The 16600-nt window shown below is 40.2% G+C and overlaps 1 protein-coding gene across 12 annotated transcripts in view; it reads right to left on the reverse strand.

The window, feature by feature from the left end:
* ABLIM1 (actin binding LIM protein 1) overlaps positions 1–16600 on the reverse strand; it is a 190992-nt gene that overhangs the window by 14015 nt on the left and 160377 nt on the right. For 8 of the 12 annotated variants that reach the window (XM_030276482.4, XM_072931284.1, XM_072931287.1 and 5 more), the window contains 6 exons: positions 16228–16263; positions 14879–15008; positions 6697–6801; positions 4371–4418; positions 1896–2042; positions 131–222 (listed from right to left, as the gene is read on the reverse strand). In XM_030276482.4, the coding sequence (XP_030132342.2) occupies positions 131–222; positions 1896–2042; positions 4371–4418; positions 6697–6801; positions 14879–15008; positions 16228–16263 (558 nt within the window). Of the gene's footprint in view, positions 1–130; positions 223–1895; positions 2043–4370; positions 4419–6696; positions 12630–14878; positions 15009–16227; positions 16264–16600 lie in introns of those variants that run through there. The other 4 variants (XM_030276481.4, XM_072931283.1, XM_072931282.1 and 1 more) reach the window with 3 other exon arrangements.

The raw sequence follows: 16600 nt of genomic DNA on the forward strand, positions 1-16600 counted from the left end.
AATGGCAATTAAAAAAGACATCTCAATAGAATAAAGCTGACCAAGACAGTGGTAGGAATTGCTTACAGAAAGCAAAGGAGCACTTTTTGTATGGTGCTCAGAAACAGCATGAGGACAAGCTTATAACCACCTTCATGAGCTGCTCCTCCTGCAACTGCCGGCGTCTCTGCAGCTCCTCATCGTCTTCCTCCCTTCCGCTTGATCTGCGCCTCATGTCAGCTCCTGCTTCCACAAAACCACAGCACAGAGAGAGCTTTGTGCATCACTTCAACTGCAGCTCGAAGATTTCAATGCTACTTCACAAAACTGGTCAGTTTGATTTGCTGAATAAACAAAGCAGTATTCCTCACAAAGTCAAAAGACTTTTTCAAAATTCCTTCTTAATAAAACTCATTTGGGTAGCCTGCCCTATAGTTATCAGGCTTGTTATAAACTAAACAAGATCTTAGATTACACACAAGTTCCAAACCAAGCAATGGTCCTGGATACAAAAGTCACGATTGACCCTAATTCAGAAAGGAGCTCACACTGCTGGTTCTGGAAACGTAGGGTTTAATAACACCAGCAGAAAACCTTGCAACACAACTGAAAACCTAAAATCCTATTTACATTTACTCTTTTATCTAGACTCAGAGAAGCATATCTGAATTAACATTTCAAATGAAAAATTAAACTACATTAGTCTCCTAAATGAACGCTCATATTTGAAAAAAACAAGGCATTTGTTTTAGTCTAAAATGAAGTAAACTAATTTGATCCATTGGATAAAGCTAAAATAAATTAAGGCACAGGTGTTCTACATTTTAGTTCCTTAGTTTTTATTGAATAATTTTTATTTTCTTGAATATTCTCAAGAAATAATCCAGTACGAATGCCAGGACAATTCCATGAACACATAGGATGTGCTATTGCTGCAAGCATTTAGACAGCAATATTTTCTATTTTTTCCTGCACAGGGCTTTATCTGACATAGTTATTTACCAACTGTGCTGACAAACTCAAGTGTTTAATGTAGACATTTCAAGTATGTAGATGACAGAGCTTCAAGTACATTGATGTTATTCCTGTGACTCAGGGACTCTACATGTTTGTCAGGTTGCAATCCCAACTAAAGGACATTTTCAAAAAGCTGCTGCTGCTGCATGTGCAGCCCCTTCAGTTGGTCTCTGGGCTCTCCCACCCTGTATCTCCTCTCCCAGAACTTCTGTGAAGATCCCACTGTTATGAAAGCCATACATTCCCTCACAGAGACCTGAAACAAACAACACCTCAGTGCTTCAGACATGACTTCAGGAATGAACCAGGCTAGATTGCTTATTTTATGCTACAGGGGTCAATAAAAACACAACAGGGGGAAAAAATACAAAGAAAAAAATTAAATTGATGATGCATATGGATTAAAGAAGAGAAATTATGTAGTGCAATAACACAAAAGAAAAATACAAAGTCTGTAGAAACAGTAACTCTGAAAATCAGAAATTATTTAGTCTGTTAATTGTTCCAATTCAGTTGTTGCTTCTTGCCATGAAATTAGTCATGTGGTTGGAAACAATCATGTTTTCTGTGGAATTTTTGCTATTAGCTTTGGACTAAAAGATTAAATAGCATAGCTGAAAGAAGTCAGGATTGTGTGACACACCACACCTTTTAAACTATCGCATTAGAGTTCAAAAAATTAGCTTAATATCTGTGTGATAAAGTCCTTTAGCAAAACCTATTCTACTCAGTGCAATTCAACAATTTTAGCCACTGAATAGTCTCACCAGAACTACACTTTGTGGTGAGCATCTGGAGTGGACACCTATTTCCTGCACGTTTTGGCAGCTGCACTGTCCGTGTCCCCTGCTCACCAGTACCTTTGGAGCCGCAGAGATGAACGGTTTGTGTTTGCATACCTACGGCAGCCAGGGAGGGAGGGCCTGGCCAGTGCTCAGTCTCAATCTTTGGTATCTCGTTGGGTGCTGGTGCATGAGCTGCTGGGAACTTGGAGGACTTGATGATATCCTCGGAGGACTTGCTCTGTGCTGCCAAGGCAGCTGCATCTAGATGGCAATCAGGGAACTTAGCTATGTAATGATCTGCAGCAAAGGTCAGCTTTATTTTGGCAAAATTTTATACTTCACAACAAAGTTAGTTTTCAAAAGCAAACATTTTCATGTTTTGCTTTTCCAACTGCAGCTTGAAGCAAAGCAATGACTTTTTCTTGCCAACAGATTGGAATCAAAGCTTCCTCTCCTCCCGCATCCCCACCCCAAAGATAACCCCAAATCAGCTTTGGATTTTACTTGAGTTTCACAGTGTAAGAATGATTATGCAAGAGTGAGAAAATGCTGCCTAACAGTGTTTGCCAATATCTCCTAAGGACAGCTGATTATTTATGAATATGAACTCAGATTTATGTACTAATAAGTTTTCCCTCTATGGGAAGCAAACTAATAGATTAGAGTAACAGTATAAATCTGAACACTACTGATGCTAATTACTTCATCTGTGAAAAGCTGCAGAACAAAGAAGAAAAGAAACCTGAAACAAATATGTTTAACTAGGGGATTTTTTTTGTGTTGCATGCCCTTGCTTAGAGCATGCAGTAGTAAAAGCAGATTTGAACTTATTAATAAATACTAAACTCCATTAAGATCAACTTGGCAGGGCAAGGCACTTGCAAAGCATTGACCCTCACCAAAAAAAGAGCTTGATAGTGGGGCTTCCACTTAAATTCCATTTTAAGACAAAGCCTTAAAAAAGCCTCACATTCCAAAGCATGTGAGAATGTGCATTATGGCTTTCTCTTCTTGACATTAAAAAATTAAAATAATCTAACAGGATTCAGTGTACATTAAACCCAACCTTAACTAGGTCTGAGCTGGAAAACATTAGCTTAAATCACCTTTGCTTATATGAGGCTATTGTACTAGTGGTAATGGTTCCAGAATTTTCTTTTCTTTTCTCTTTTTTCTTTTTTAAACAGAAAGACATCTTTTAACAAAGTGATGCACTGTGCTGCTCATCCAACACGTTCCTGGTAGTTAAGCAATGTCAGTGTTAGATATCATTGGGAATTCTAAGCAGCTGATGATTGGGAAACTCTTAAGCATAACTGCAGGCATGGAGGAAGCTGGTCAGAGTTTACAGAAGCATGACCTCAAACAGTACTTACGTATTAGAATTGGTGATGTCAGTGGTTAAACATTCACATGTTAATGGGAGGTGAGGAGATACATTAAAACCATAAAAATAAACAGAAACAGTGTTAAGACTTTTTTTTTTTCAAAATAATCATATGATTTGAAACTTAAAAAAGAAAAAGGGGAAGACCCTGATGTGATACCAGAGCAGTGCAATCTGCAGTGCTCACTCCTGACTACATGGACTTGTGGGCTCTCCTGCTCACCCCAGCTCAATGGCTCTCAGACAACTGCTCATCTAAGCCCTGCAGTGCTGCTGATGTGCTACTTAACCTTAAATACATTTCACTGGATAAAACATCTGCAAAAGGATGAAAATTCAGAGTCTACAAATAGTGGAGTCATCTGTCTTTCACTGAGGTAAATAAAATCCATCTCTTATGCTCAGCTTTCTATTTACAACAGGAGGGGAAGAGTGAACACACTCCTTTATGATGATTGCTTTATAATGCTCCTTATAAGAGTGAACACACTCCTTTATAATGCAGCCTTCCCCTATAGGACTAAAGACAGGCATGGCTGTGGGCTTCTGCCAGCATTGAAATTTCAGACTTACTATGACAACACCAACACCAAAAAGCTTAGAGCACTAACACTGCTGTCCAACTCAGAACCCAAACACCTGGAAAAACAAGTACAACGAACTACCTGAGCTGCATCACAGGGCTGAGAGTCAAATTAGCCTTGTCAGTGATAAGTCACCTATAATATCTTCTTATTTAAAGCCACATTACAGGTACATTCGTAATTCCTGTCTGATTATAACATGTTCATCTTTGCTGCTGAAATAAATTATTGTACTGTATCTGTTTAAAATAAGGATATTTTGTGAAGTCCCTGTCAGAGATCAGTCTGTTGTTAATTCATTTTAACATGACTACTACCTGTACTCTTAAAATAAAAGCTTAAAGAAGAGAAATGCTGGACGGTATCATAATGCAAACAGCAAAATCTCAGCAATTTTGCCATTAATATCCACATGGCAAGATTAAACCATATAATCCAAATGAAACAACAGGCTTTAAAACATAATCACTTTCCAGGACATGCAATTACAGCCGCTTCAAGCGTAGACTACTAAATTTTTATGCTTGCAAAGTAAAAACTGAATGCTTTTCACTAACTGCACAGTTTTTAATTCAGTTGACACTCCAACTTTGAAATAAAAAGGGAAAGGTCATTTACCGTGTTGTTTGTAGATGGGCGGTTTCCTGTAAATGTTGACACCTTGATCTGTGATATTAAGAAACAGAAAAAAGGGAATTTGAAAGCTACTTCAATTGTACATAAAGATACCTCAACCACTAAAACAATAGATATACCAAATCAAGGATGTAGCACAAGAAAAAGCCAGAAAGCTCTTTCTAGGTATTATACAAAATCAGATTATTTAAAGAAAACATAACAACAAGTGAAAAGTCAAAGACATGTGGTATGAAGTCCTTTGGAGCTGATTCTGTAACATGTGGATGCATCAACTCATGAACCATCAATTTTAAAGTGGGATAAAAGAGAAGAAATGTAAGCAGGCAAGACATTTCAATGGTGAAGATACAAGCCATTTGGGGAAAACTACCCCAAATAACTTTTGTGGGAAATTGTGCTTCAGTCAGAACAGCTCTATTTTCTTTCCAACTGACTGGCTGGATTGAACAGAGGAGAATGCAGTAAGCCTACAATTCACTTCAAAATCCAGAGAACAAAATAGCCACCCTAGGACACTGCTTTGAGCAGGCAACAACAGCCACACTTCAGTGAGTCAAAGGGATTCTTTATGCAGTGTTCACTGATATGCTACTAATTCTCATGCCATAAGAACAGATTTTCTTTCTTTTTTCTGTAATTTTTTTACACAAGGCCCACCATATTGTATATTACCTATGTAAATCAGAATAAAAACACTTCCCAGAACTCTAATGCAGTAAAATCTACAGCATGTCTAAATGATACCATATTTTTCCAAATAATAATCTAAGACAGGAACCATTTTGTTCTAAACTACCTTCCCACCCGAGCCAACATTTTGTGCATTCAGCACAGCTACAAATACAAAAGCTAATCCAAAATCAGCACTATACTGGAAAAATGTGCCAAAATCTTATTAGAAGAGCAAATTGAGCTACAGGGAGCTAGAAAATTAATGTCAGAAACTCATTTTGCTACTTTATGCTGCCTGAAAAAAGTTTTCAATTACATTAGAGTGAAAGATGAAAAGGAATTTCAGAAACACGTGCTGTATCACAGATCCAATTAAAGTGTTATAGGAGACAACTTTGCCTTTGGTGGTAAGGAAAGTTAAACTTAAAAATCTATTGAAACAGAGGCAAATCTTACTCTGCAGAACCCTACATCCTTAAACAAACAGGCAAACTCATTGCACACAAGGCTGTGGCATTTCATTGCTGTGTGGGATCTGTTATGGCCACTTGACCAGCAAACAGGTATGAACATTACAAGGGCAGTCATGCAGTCCTTTGGTGCACAAGGACACCAGAAAGCTCCAGGGAGGATGGCAGCACAGCTCCTTCCATGGCTGCACAGCCCCAGCCAGCAAGGAGAGCTCCCACACCATGCTCCAGGTCATTCCTCACAGCTATTCATGCAGTTAGGCTTGAGTTTAGGTGAGGCACCGAGAGCCAGGTGAACTTAAGCGGTTAAAAGAGCCGACCTCAGCCAAGCCAGGTCACCCTGACTGAAAGGGGGTGTGCACAAACTGTTTATCTGCCAGATCTGAGGAGAGGAGGGAGGGAAGTAACCTCTGGCAGTGAGGAGGAACACCAGGCTGAAGGGAATCTGAAAATAACTGGACAGAACAAGGCTTTCAGCTAGTCCTGGAGCAGCCAGATCCATGTCCAAACCCTAGGGACACACAGCTCATCCCATCAAAATCCAGGACACATGGTCTTCTCAGATGCTGGAACAACTGTGGAGCTCACTTCAAAACAGGGACTGCTCTCTATAGAAAGGACATCCTAAGGCACACATATCCTTGTGGATCTGCAGGCCTCTCTGAGAACACCAAGCCATTGCACAGAACAAGAAACAACCTCACCTGCTTTAAAAAGAAAGGGACACTAAACTAGAATTGTTCAAGACTGAAACAAGCCACAACAATCTGAATGAACAATATATGTAATGTCTCACTGGCCACCTCTTTTCTGCATGTGAATCAAAACCAACTCCTCCAAAATTAGCAGAGCTATGCTGGTGCTCAGCTGGTGCAACTGGGAGAAAAATCAAGCTCTACATGGTTTCTATACAGCTCAGAGGTCATCAACCTACCCTGAAAAATTAAGCATTCTAAGAGTGAAACACCTGACCCAAAGAATAGGCAAAAATCACAATAAACCTCTATGTTTCTTAAGGCACTTAAGCCTTAAGAAGCAGTTCCAAATCCTGAGGGTGCAACCCATGGTAAACGGCGTGAAACGATGGAGACAAGACAGAATTTACAAAGGCTACATTCTACACTGTGACAGGACAGCGAGACACACACAGTGCCAGCTCCTACCTGGAACATGGAAATGTTTAGGGGCCTGAGCGTAAGTTGGAGTGAGAGGGCGACTGTCAGGCCGATAGGGGACAGGGGAGTTCCGACCGCTGGACGGCTCATTGCCTCCAATGAAAGAATGGAGAAAACAAAATGAGAAGAGGGAGAGCAATTTAAAAAAAAAAAGCAAGCCCAGTCAAACCCAAACAAAACTGGTGGAATCAAAACTTCCAGGGAGAAAAGAAGTCGAAACAAAAGTATAAATACAAATAATAAGGAGAACTGGTAGTAGGCCTGGTGACTTTCTCCCCCCCCACCCCCGATATTCCTGCAGAGACAAAAATTCATGTTCAGGCTGGAGTTGAGGTTTGAGCAGCTCAGACTCATTCTGACAGCATGCAGGCAGGAGCTCGTAGCTGGTGATTAGATGGGCAGTATAGGAAAGAAGAATGGAAAGTTACTTGGCAATGACTTTTTTAGTACAGAGATTGATATTTGGAATTAATAGGCACAAACACGGAGCAGAGTAGTTGATATGCAAACCCAAAGCAGATAGAAGCAGATGCTGGCAGTTACTACAGTTCACTAAACCAAAAGTGTACAGAAACCAGAAACAGAAAATAGCTGTTAGGTCACTTGGCCTGTATCAAAAGGCGTAACTGTTCCTCAAACACTCTTTCATTGGTTTAGGAAAATTCTGATACGACAAAATCATTTGTAAAGTGGTGCAGCCAATCTGGTGGCTGTGCACACGTCGTTCGTGCCACTCCAAACCTGTCAATGCCAAATTTCGTTCTGATGACGATACTTCACCACTGCTGATTTAGAAATCTAATACCAAAAAACCTTAGTTCTAGTTTGCACACACAGTTTGTTCCATTTGTTGGATTACTTTTACTGGGACTACCCCTTTTTCTCCTGACAATGCACCACAGCAATCCAATGGCCCTGAAAATTCCTGTGTCTTGTCAGGGAAGGAGGGCTTCTGCACAGCCGTGACAGTGGATCCCAAGGATCAAGACTTAATAGCCAGATATCCATTCACATCTGTGTGTGTGTACCTTGAAAAAATGCAGCTGCCTCTTTTATTGTACTGTTCTTCAGACTAGAGCAAACTCACACAAAGGAAAACCATCCACATGGGTGCTTATTTCACGTGGGTGGGGGGTGACCCCAGCAGTGAAAAGTAGGGGGACAGCAAGTCCCTTCCATTTTTAAAGTATGCATAAGGACTTAAAAAACCCTAGAAATATTGATTAAGAAAGCAGGAAAAAAATGGAGGATGGAGGAGGAAATGGTAACAAATACAGAAGGGCTATAAAACTTAAGAAAAAATAAATTTCAGGCCTTTTTCCTTCTCCTGTTAGAGGCCCCAAAACCTTAGACTCAGCACACTATTTACCTATTTGAGATGGGGAAACAGGTGTGGGTGAAGGAAAAAAGAAGTTTTCTTTACAATTTACACAATAAATCCTCTTCTACTTGAACAGTCATCTACCAATCTAAAAGGCACTAAAGGGGAAGAAAAAAAAGCTCCTTTACAAACCTTGCTGAGATGTGCTCCAGAGGCTTCAACCAGTATATAAGTTAACCCACTGCATACAAATGTTTTAAAAATTACATGCACAGTTCAGGGGGCTTGGCCGTACAACATTTGTCCAGAAGAAAGCATGCCCAAAATTCTACATTTAGCACTTGAATTTCAGCCCTAAATGACATGATGCTCTCTCAACCACATGTGTTGATGGTGGTTCTCTATTCTGGGTGCAGTGATGCTGAGCTTCTGGCCAGGTAACAGTAAGTTTTCTATCTCTGAAAAGCAGCATGAATGATTAGTTAAACATTATTTTTATATCTCAATCTATGGGCCTTTACTTAGCAATTCCAATATTGTGTTCTACTTCTCCACCCTTTGAGATATTGTGATGGTGAAACACCTCACTTGATTTTACTTATGCCTCTTGATTCTTCTGAGAAATTATGAGTTACTTTTCAGCAAAAACATTGTTTTATAAGGAAAAAACCCCATCAATATTAACATGTCTTGAGATACAGTTAGCTGTTTATAGAGAACATGTCACTCTGCCTTTTTGCTTCCTTTGGCAATTATACTCAACAAAGAGAAAAAACAAAAGGGATTTATTGACCTGAGGACTTATCTCAACAGAAGAGTCACAAATACATTTTACTTGTTGGGAACTGGTAGACTAAATGTGCGCATGTTCGATTTGCAATGCTTCTATCACCAACACTACAAATACAGGGAAGAAACCCTTCTTAGACCCCTCTCTACCTCTAGACACAACTAAGTGTGCTCACACCCATAAATGTATGCTGGCTGGTCTTGCATCTGGGACACAGATAATTTGTTCAGAGAGAACTGGACATGCTGTATAATGCACCCAGTACCAGGCAGACAGTCACTGTGGTATCATCCTGCTTTACAGATGCCTCTGTTGGCTTCTATTTCCTGGGGTACCTAATGACTCCTGCTAGCAGTAACAAATAACTCCCCTTTACACTTCCTAGGATGGCAGCCTCATTGCCTCCAACCTCTGCAAGAAGGAATGGTACATCCACTTAGATTCCCATTAGGCCATCCCTGAGGAGCCACTCTCATAAGGAGGCTTAAGTGCTTGGGATGCAGCTGCAAAACCACCCACAATTTATGGAAGCAGTGCCAACATCTGTGGAACGTGCACATGCACAGAGGAAAGCAGAGCTCCTGGCTGCCTGTACCTGCCTCCCAGGGCCTCATGCCAGCCTGCTTGCAGCTTTACACAAAAACCCATTAAATTCCTTGCCTGCACAGAAATGGCTCTATTGCTGCAGCAGATATGCTGTAACTACTCTTAACTCCCCAAAGCAACAAGAGCACTCCAGTTCACCAACACTGTAGAAGGAACTAATTCTCACACCCTGGTCATGAAGTTGAACATGTCTGTGTGTAGGTGGGGGGATGTTAAGAGATAATGAAACAAGCTTAATATAAAAATCAATCATTAGAGCACAGCAGAAAGGAAATTCAAAGGTGTTTTTTTCTTCCATTCCTTTTGCTCCATCAGGTAGATGTTATCTATAGCTGAATTTGTTAGGCAAACTGCCCTAGCAGCCAGGAATAGAATGGCTTGCCCACGCACAGCCCAGTGTAATGCAGGTCCCTGCTGCCTTCTGAAGTGCTCACCACTGGGCTCACTGTGGGATTCCCAAGCTCAGCTCACAGAATCAGGCCAAAAACCCCATATGCAACCAATGCTGAGCCTTCTGTCAGGTTCCACTCTAGTTGCTTTAATTCTGAGTAGACATAGGAAAACAAGCTCCACAGTACCTGAAACCCTTACTCCTGTTCAGGTTTTGTCAAACTATCACATATCTTCTTGAACAGATGTGTAGCCTTTATTTCACACAGGGAACTGAAAATCATTGAAAAACCAATACACAACTGTCTTCCAGAGCAGAACTTTCACCGCATCCACAAAACCCTGGGAAGAGTTATCAGATACAGAAAGCATTTGATTTCAAAGACCTGCCTCAGGGAAGGAAAGAAGGAACCTGTGAAAATCAAGGTGGGTAGATTCCTCATGGAAATGTCTGCTTTGGAACTCTTTTACATGGAAATCTTATAGGGGCTTTGCAAAATTCTTGAAGGCCTCTGAAAAATTCTAGGCATGCAAGATGAAATCCTGGCCCTCAATGAGGGTTCTGTCTCTGAATTCAGAAGGGTCAGGGTTTCTTTCATTTGTGGACTTGTTTTGATTCTTTCATAGCAAAGACAGTGCTTTATTGAGACAAGACCAAATTCAATGGAGAGTCCAAATTAGATTAAGTGAAGTTTAAACTGATGCATATTACACACTCTTCCAGATTTTCAACATACATGTTACATCAACAAACTCTCACTCTAAGGAATGTTTAGCCCCTTTCACTTGTTCAATTTCTTTACTTCTGGCTGTGTTTATAAGGTTTAATCATTATGCTTCTTTAAGCCTTATGCTGTATGAAAACACACTGAAACTGGTCATAATGTCTTCTTTTCTGGCCTGAGTATACAAAATAACATGGGTGTAATGTGTCATATGACACTTCAGTTATCATTATGCTGCTGGGAAATCATGCCCCCTTACCAAAGCAGTTGAGACATGATCTGTATTTTCTGACTCCTAAAGGGAAAAAACCCAAAAGATATAATTTTGTGATATCTTTCTTACAAACCAACATCAAGGTCACCTTCTTGCTAAAAGTACAAGTGAGAAAGGCCGAGCTACTAAAAAGATCACATGGTGCCTCTTCTGTCACAGTGACATGAATTTGAGCTTTCAGAAGCTTGGCTGAGTTATGACACATAAATGCTGTTTAGGCCTTCAGAAAATTGAAGATTCCTACAACATCTTTCAGGACATACCTGATAAAAGCCATACTCGTCCTCTCTGTCTACAGCACTTGCAATCCCACTTGGCCTTTCCTAACAATAACTGAGAAAGATATCTGACCTACATGCCAAGGTGATTCTTTGCAATCTGAAAACAATAAGCATGGGTTTCCAATAGTTCTTCTCATTTATCTGTTGAAGAAGCTATTTTCTCAACAGAAAAAGAATGAAAATGCCACTTGAAAGAGTGTGAGCATTAATTTGGATTTACAGCAAAGAAATGTTGAAATTGCAAGGACTATGAATTAACTGCATGCTGAAATGAGCAGTATTGCTATTTTTAAGGGTCCCAATCTTTTTAAGTGAGATTTTTAAAAAAATAGAGACATAGTAGAAAAGTGCACAGTGCAGATTATCAAAAATCATCTTAAAAAAGGCAAGAGTACAAATTGTGGTGGTGATCTGAATGCTTAAAGAGCTATGATGTTGAGATCTATTAGTATTTCTTGAAACTTCATGGCAACAGCTTTCTTGCAACTGCTTTTGATTATCTCCAGTGTATGAATATCTGTATTAATCAATGGTGACAGATTGGAATCTACGTTCAATTTACTCAGCTTTGTCTTTTTGAACTCTTGTAGGTGATATAAGCTGTGACCTTCTCCACCCAAACAGAAGAGATGGCCCAGCCAAGTGGTCCAATAGAAGTCAGAGTAAAACCACATTCACAAAAAGCAAGAAACAAAACTAAAAGCTTATTGAGCTAAATGTGTTCCTTGAACAGACACAGTGAAAGAAGAATCCTCCAAATCAAACCATGGAAAGTAAACAATTTAAAAAAAGACCAGATCCTCAAAGAATGTAAATCCTTGCAGTGCTGCTGCCTTCAGCAGAGCCTGCTGATTTGCACTAGCTGAGGAGAGGTCTAGAGATTTTAATTTTAATTTGTTGGGCCCTAATTATTGCCAAGGTGAATTACAAAGATTGAATTCCTTGTTACCATTGATCTTTATATCGTCTCTTTTTTCTTCTCCTTCATATTTTTGATCACCTTATTCTCATTCAAGCAATACTGTAATCAAATTTTCACTGCATGTTTTAAGAATGAGGCAGTAATAATTAAATTTGATAAACTAACTGCTGAAGGGATTGTTGTGTACTACTTTAGAAATAAGCTAAATTAGGCACATACAGGCTCTGAGTAATAAATGACAATGCTTCTCTGTGTAGTTCTACCAGGTAAATGCTTGGTGACTCTTCAACTAGGGCCCTTAGAAATGACATATTTCCTCCAAAAAAAGGACATTATGTCTATTCTAAACGTAGTTTTGAGTGCAACAGCACATTTCGAGGCATGCTCAGCTACACAGCCATAGGCAACCTCCCCGAGACATGCCTTCAGAGCTCTGCCAGAGCGCTACCAGATCTCCAGCCTGGAGGGTACTCCCTGGAGAGAGGCCTGGCTCCTTACCTTTGGCATGGGGGATGAAGTGGTGTCGGAATGGGGAGTTGGGGCGGGAGTCATGGAGCGCGGGGCCGCTGGAGCGCGGGGGAGCCACGCGCCGCGCGCCCAGAGCCAGCAGCTCTGCGTGGCGGGGAGGCGGGGGCAGGACAGAACGGAGACAAAGAAAAGCAATAAGAGACAGGCAGGGAAGGAGGCTTCGAAGGAAGCAGAGAAAAAAAGGCATTGAACAATTAGGATTCTGGAAAGAAGGAAGGAGAAAAAAACAACAAAACGGTTAAAGACGCACCAAAGGGCCCCGTAAATGTTAAGACAAAATTACAGGAAGTGTTAGAAAAGAGGCTTAGGTTTGAGCTGCGTCGCTAATTTAGCATAACCTCATTGGCTTAATGAGCTCCTGAGCAATGCCTTGTTACCAGAAAGTAGCCTGCTACCAGCATGCAAACATCACAAACATTGACGCTTAACTAGTTAAGAAAGCAGCTGGTTTGAAAAGTGTCTGACCAAAAAATGTCAGTCAAGAGGCAAGCAAGCTGTTTTCTATTGTTTTAAGACATTCCAAAAATGCTGCCAACATCAGCTAGGGCACCAGTGGAGGAAAAGGCTGCAAACTTTTTCAGAACTTGTAGCACTCGATTTTTGAAGAACCTTATCCTGCAGCAGTTCACTTCTCTCTCAAGGACTAGCTGGGAGCAAAAGAGAAGTGATCTGGAGCCACTGGGCTTATTCAGAGAGAAACTATTCTTGCAAAATAAAATGGTGAAATGAAGTGCTATTAGGAGGAAAAAAACAAATATATTTGTGCTATTATTCAATAAATAATTAATGTAGGAAAATGATTAAAGTAGCTTTAACAATTACCCCAAAACAGGGTATGAAACATCAAATGACAAATTATACAGAATTACTTCTGTGTCATATGAGGATCAGTAACAGGTGAGCCCAAGATGAGATCATCTGAACAAAGATAAGTTTGAACAAATATCTCTCCAGAAAATCCTTCAGGCTGTGGACTCTGGAAGATTTTACATTGGATCACAAGTCTGGCTTGAGCCCACCTGCCCATCACTAGAGTTACATAAACAGAGATTGCTTCTGGGGAAGGTCTTTGACTGAACGCAGACAGTAAAACTCAATCACAACCAAGTCTAGAATAGGGCATGAATTTGCTCATATCCCTGAGACAACAGATAAAAATGGAAAAATCCCCTCAGACATGGAGAACCAAGGGACAGAAGTTTGCAGCTTTTTCACATTTTCAAGTCTCTTTCAGTTTCAGTTGTAACATCATCTTAAAACACAGTCATGTTGTCAGCACTAAGTAACAGACACAATTTGCTTCTGTCCCACCTCCCTTGGGTCCCTTAAATAAGGCATTCACTGACAGACACAATTGGCTGCTTTCAGCCCACCCCCATAGGAAATGGCTACAGCATTCAATATTCACAGTGGTGGCTCTATTATAAATCTTTAATTTTAAAAATGCAGCTCCTATTGCATATGGGCTTTTGGCATCCCAACTGTTCAGCTGTAATCACCAAGGAAGATGAAACCATGCAATTGTATCAATTAATTTAAAAACAGATCACAAAGATTTAATTCATTACCGTACACAATAAAATCAGTCTTGATAAGTCTTCAACGAGTAGCATTTAGCAATACATTTTTATGCATTTTGGGTGTGGATGAATAGTTCATTTTCATATCTTGCTTTCAGATATACAACCAGTAATTTGAAGGCACTGGGAACCTGAATGACCTGCACATTTTCTGTATTGTACATAGGACTTGGTACATCACTGCCAGACCAGAAATAAAGTATGTTTTCAAGTGTTCCCAGGCAAATGCCTACACCTTTAATTAAAAAGATAGAAACCTTCTGAGTCCGTGTCTTAAAAAATGACAAGCAATTTGGAACATATGGGTGTTTTGCTTCTGAGTATGAGATTCTATGGCTGCACCAAGCTTTAAGGAATTTTTTATAAGGGAACAAACTTAAATTACTAACTTCTGTACAGCCAAGCCATAATTTTTGTTTCCAATATGTGATACTTTTCCCAAACTCCAGAATGAACTTTGCAATTCAACGCTGCAAATTTTTGCTTGCTTTCAGAAACATACAAATATTTTTAAAAGAATTGATTGGAAACAAAACCAGAAGATGCATATTTATGATACAAGAAACAGCCTAGTGCAAAAGACTATGTCAATCCAGAACAAAAAATCAGGTAGAAAACGAGACATTAAAATATACAACAATTTTTCAATCCTAAACTTCCACTTCTAAGAGAAAGAAGTGCTTCACTGCACCACTGAGTGGCATAATAAATAAACATTATTTTTGCATGGATCTGTAATGCAGTTGGCCTTACCAGGTCTGTGGAAGTGCTGGGGGGAACGTGACATGGTGGGGGTGTAGCTGTGCCGGCTGTACACGGGAGAGTTAATGGAGCCCTGGCTGGTAGACCTGTGAATCATGCGGTCCCGAACGTCCTGGTAGCCCTGCAGGACAGAGGCAGCCACTGGTAAATGCAAATGCACTGAACACATTTTTAGCAGCACTTAAGTTCCATGGATCTGAAGGCATCAGCAGAAGCGACTGAAATAGCAACATCCCTTAAGCTTTCAACCTACTTCATTAGCACTGCTCCCCAAGGATCTGCTCCAACCCATTTTTGTAGTCAGAATTCAGAGTATTGGAAGGTTCCAACTCCACCTGTAATTTCTATTAAACTCTATAATAATACTAGATTTGCCCACATTCCCTGACTCTATGAGGGAAGCTGCATCCAGAGCATGTGTGTCCTGCAGTGTCCTGCACAAGACACACGACCTGGCCATCAGTGACCTAACTTGGACACCAGCAAGAATTCAATAGCTGCAGCACAGAGCTCTCTGTGGCTACACTGACCACCAGCTACATCAGCAGGTATTTATATGCAAATCAGATTCCCCATTCATCTGAAAACATGACTCCTTGTACAGCAAAATTCAGTTTACTTGGTTTCTGGGGGTAAACCAGCCAATAAAAGAAACAAACAAAATACCTCAAAACAAACTACACCCTCACCCCCCACCCCTTCATGAAGCAAACTAAACCAGGACAAAAGGGAAAAGACTGATTAATGCATGAAGATTTACAAGAAATATTACAGTCCCTTAATTTTTAACTAGTAGCAGTAAGTACAACTTTTATGTTGCCAAGAAGCAACAGGATAATGATTCCACATCTATTGTATCCTGACAAATGACTTCCCAACTGCTCCATGTTATTAGGATGTTCACATTAACTCCTCTGGAAAAGCAAAACCAAACCAGACCATATAGTTATGTTTTCTTCAAGACAAAACTGCAAATGTTTCAGTAGCAAATATGGGTTATTATTTGGATGTTTAGAGCAGCATTTTATCTCCTGTAAATCCTGCAGCTGCCGGTGCCACAAGGAGCAGGAATGTACTAGAAGTGACACCTGCTGGACAAAGGGCTCTGTTTTACAGGCAGTAAGTGAGAGGAGTGGCAGCTCCACTTCTTGTAAAATCTCTCAATAAAAGCTTCATGTTTCCTTGCTAGAAATAATTTTTGTTAAGTTTCAACATTGAGAAAACACGCCTGTGTGGCAAACAGAGATGGATCCGACTGACAACAAACCCAACGCCTGCACTGGCTCGAGGGAATAATTCTAATCACAGTAGGACTGCCCCCAGAGTTCCACCAAACTTACTTCTGCAGAAGGGGTAGGTGATAAAGTCCTTGGAGACTGCAAAGATACAAAAAATAAGGTTATGAAATATCATTGCATATGCTGGGCTAGAAAATGGTAATCTAGACATTGCTGCAGATTCTCTGACATGTGACAGTGTAAAGTGGCAATGCAGAAATTACTGAGACCATTCCAGCAATGGAATCTGTTTTTTCCACCTGGCCCTGGGACTGGTCCATAAATCATTGATATTTAAAGTTTCTGGGAGAATCTTTATAAGCATGATTAATTCAGTCATGTACCATGCAAGATCATCTTAGCCATCTAATCATTGTGGTAATTAAAACATAGCTGTAAAGATCAAAACCCGAAAGAGTTACTAATTTAACAACCA

The sequence above is a fragment of the Taeniopygia guttata genome, chromosome 6 (assembly GCF_048771995.1).
Source record: "Taeniopygia guttata chromosome 6, bTaeGut7.mat, whole genome shotgun sequence".
Classification (NCBI taxonomy): domain Eukaryota; kingdom Metazoa; phylum Chordata; class Aves; order Passeriformes; family Estrildidae; genus Taeniopygia; species Taeniopygia guttata.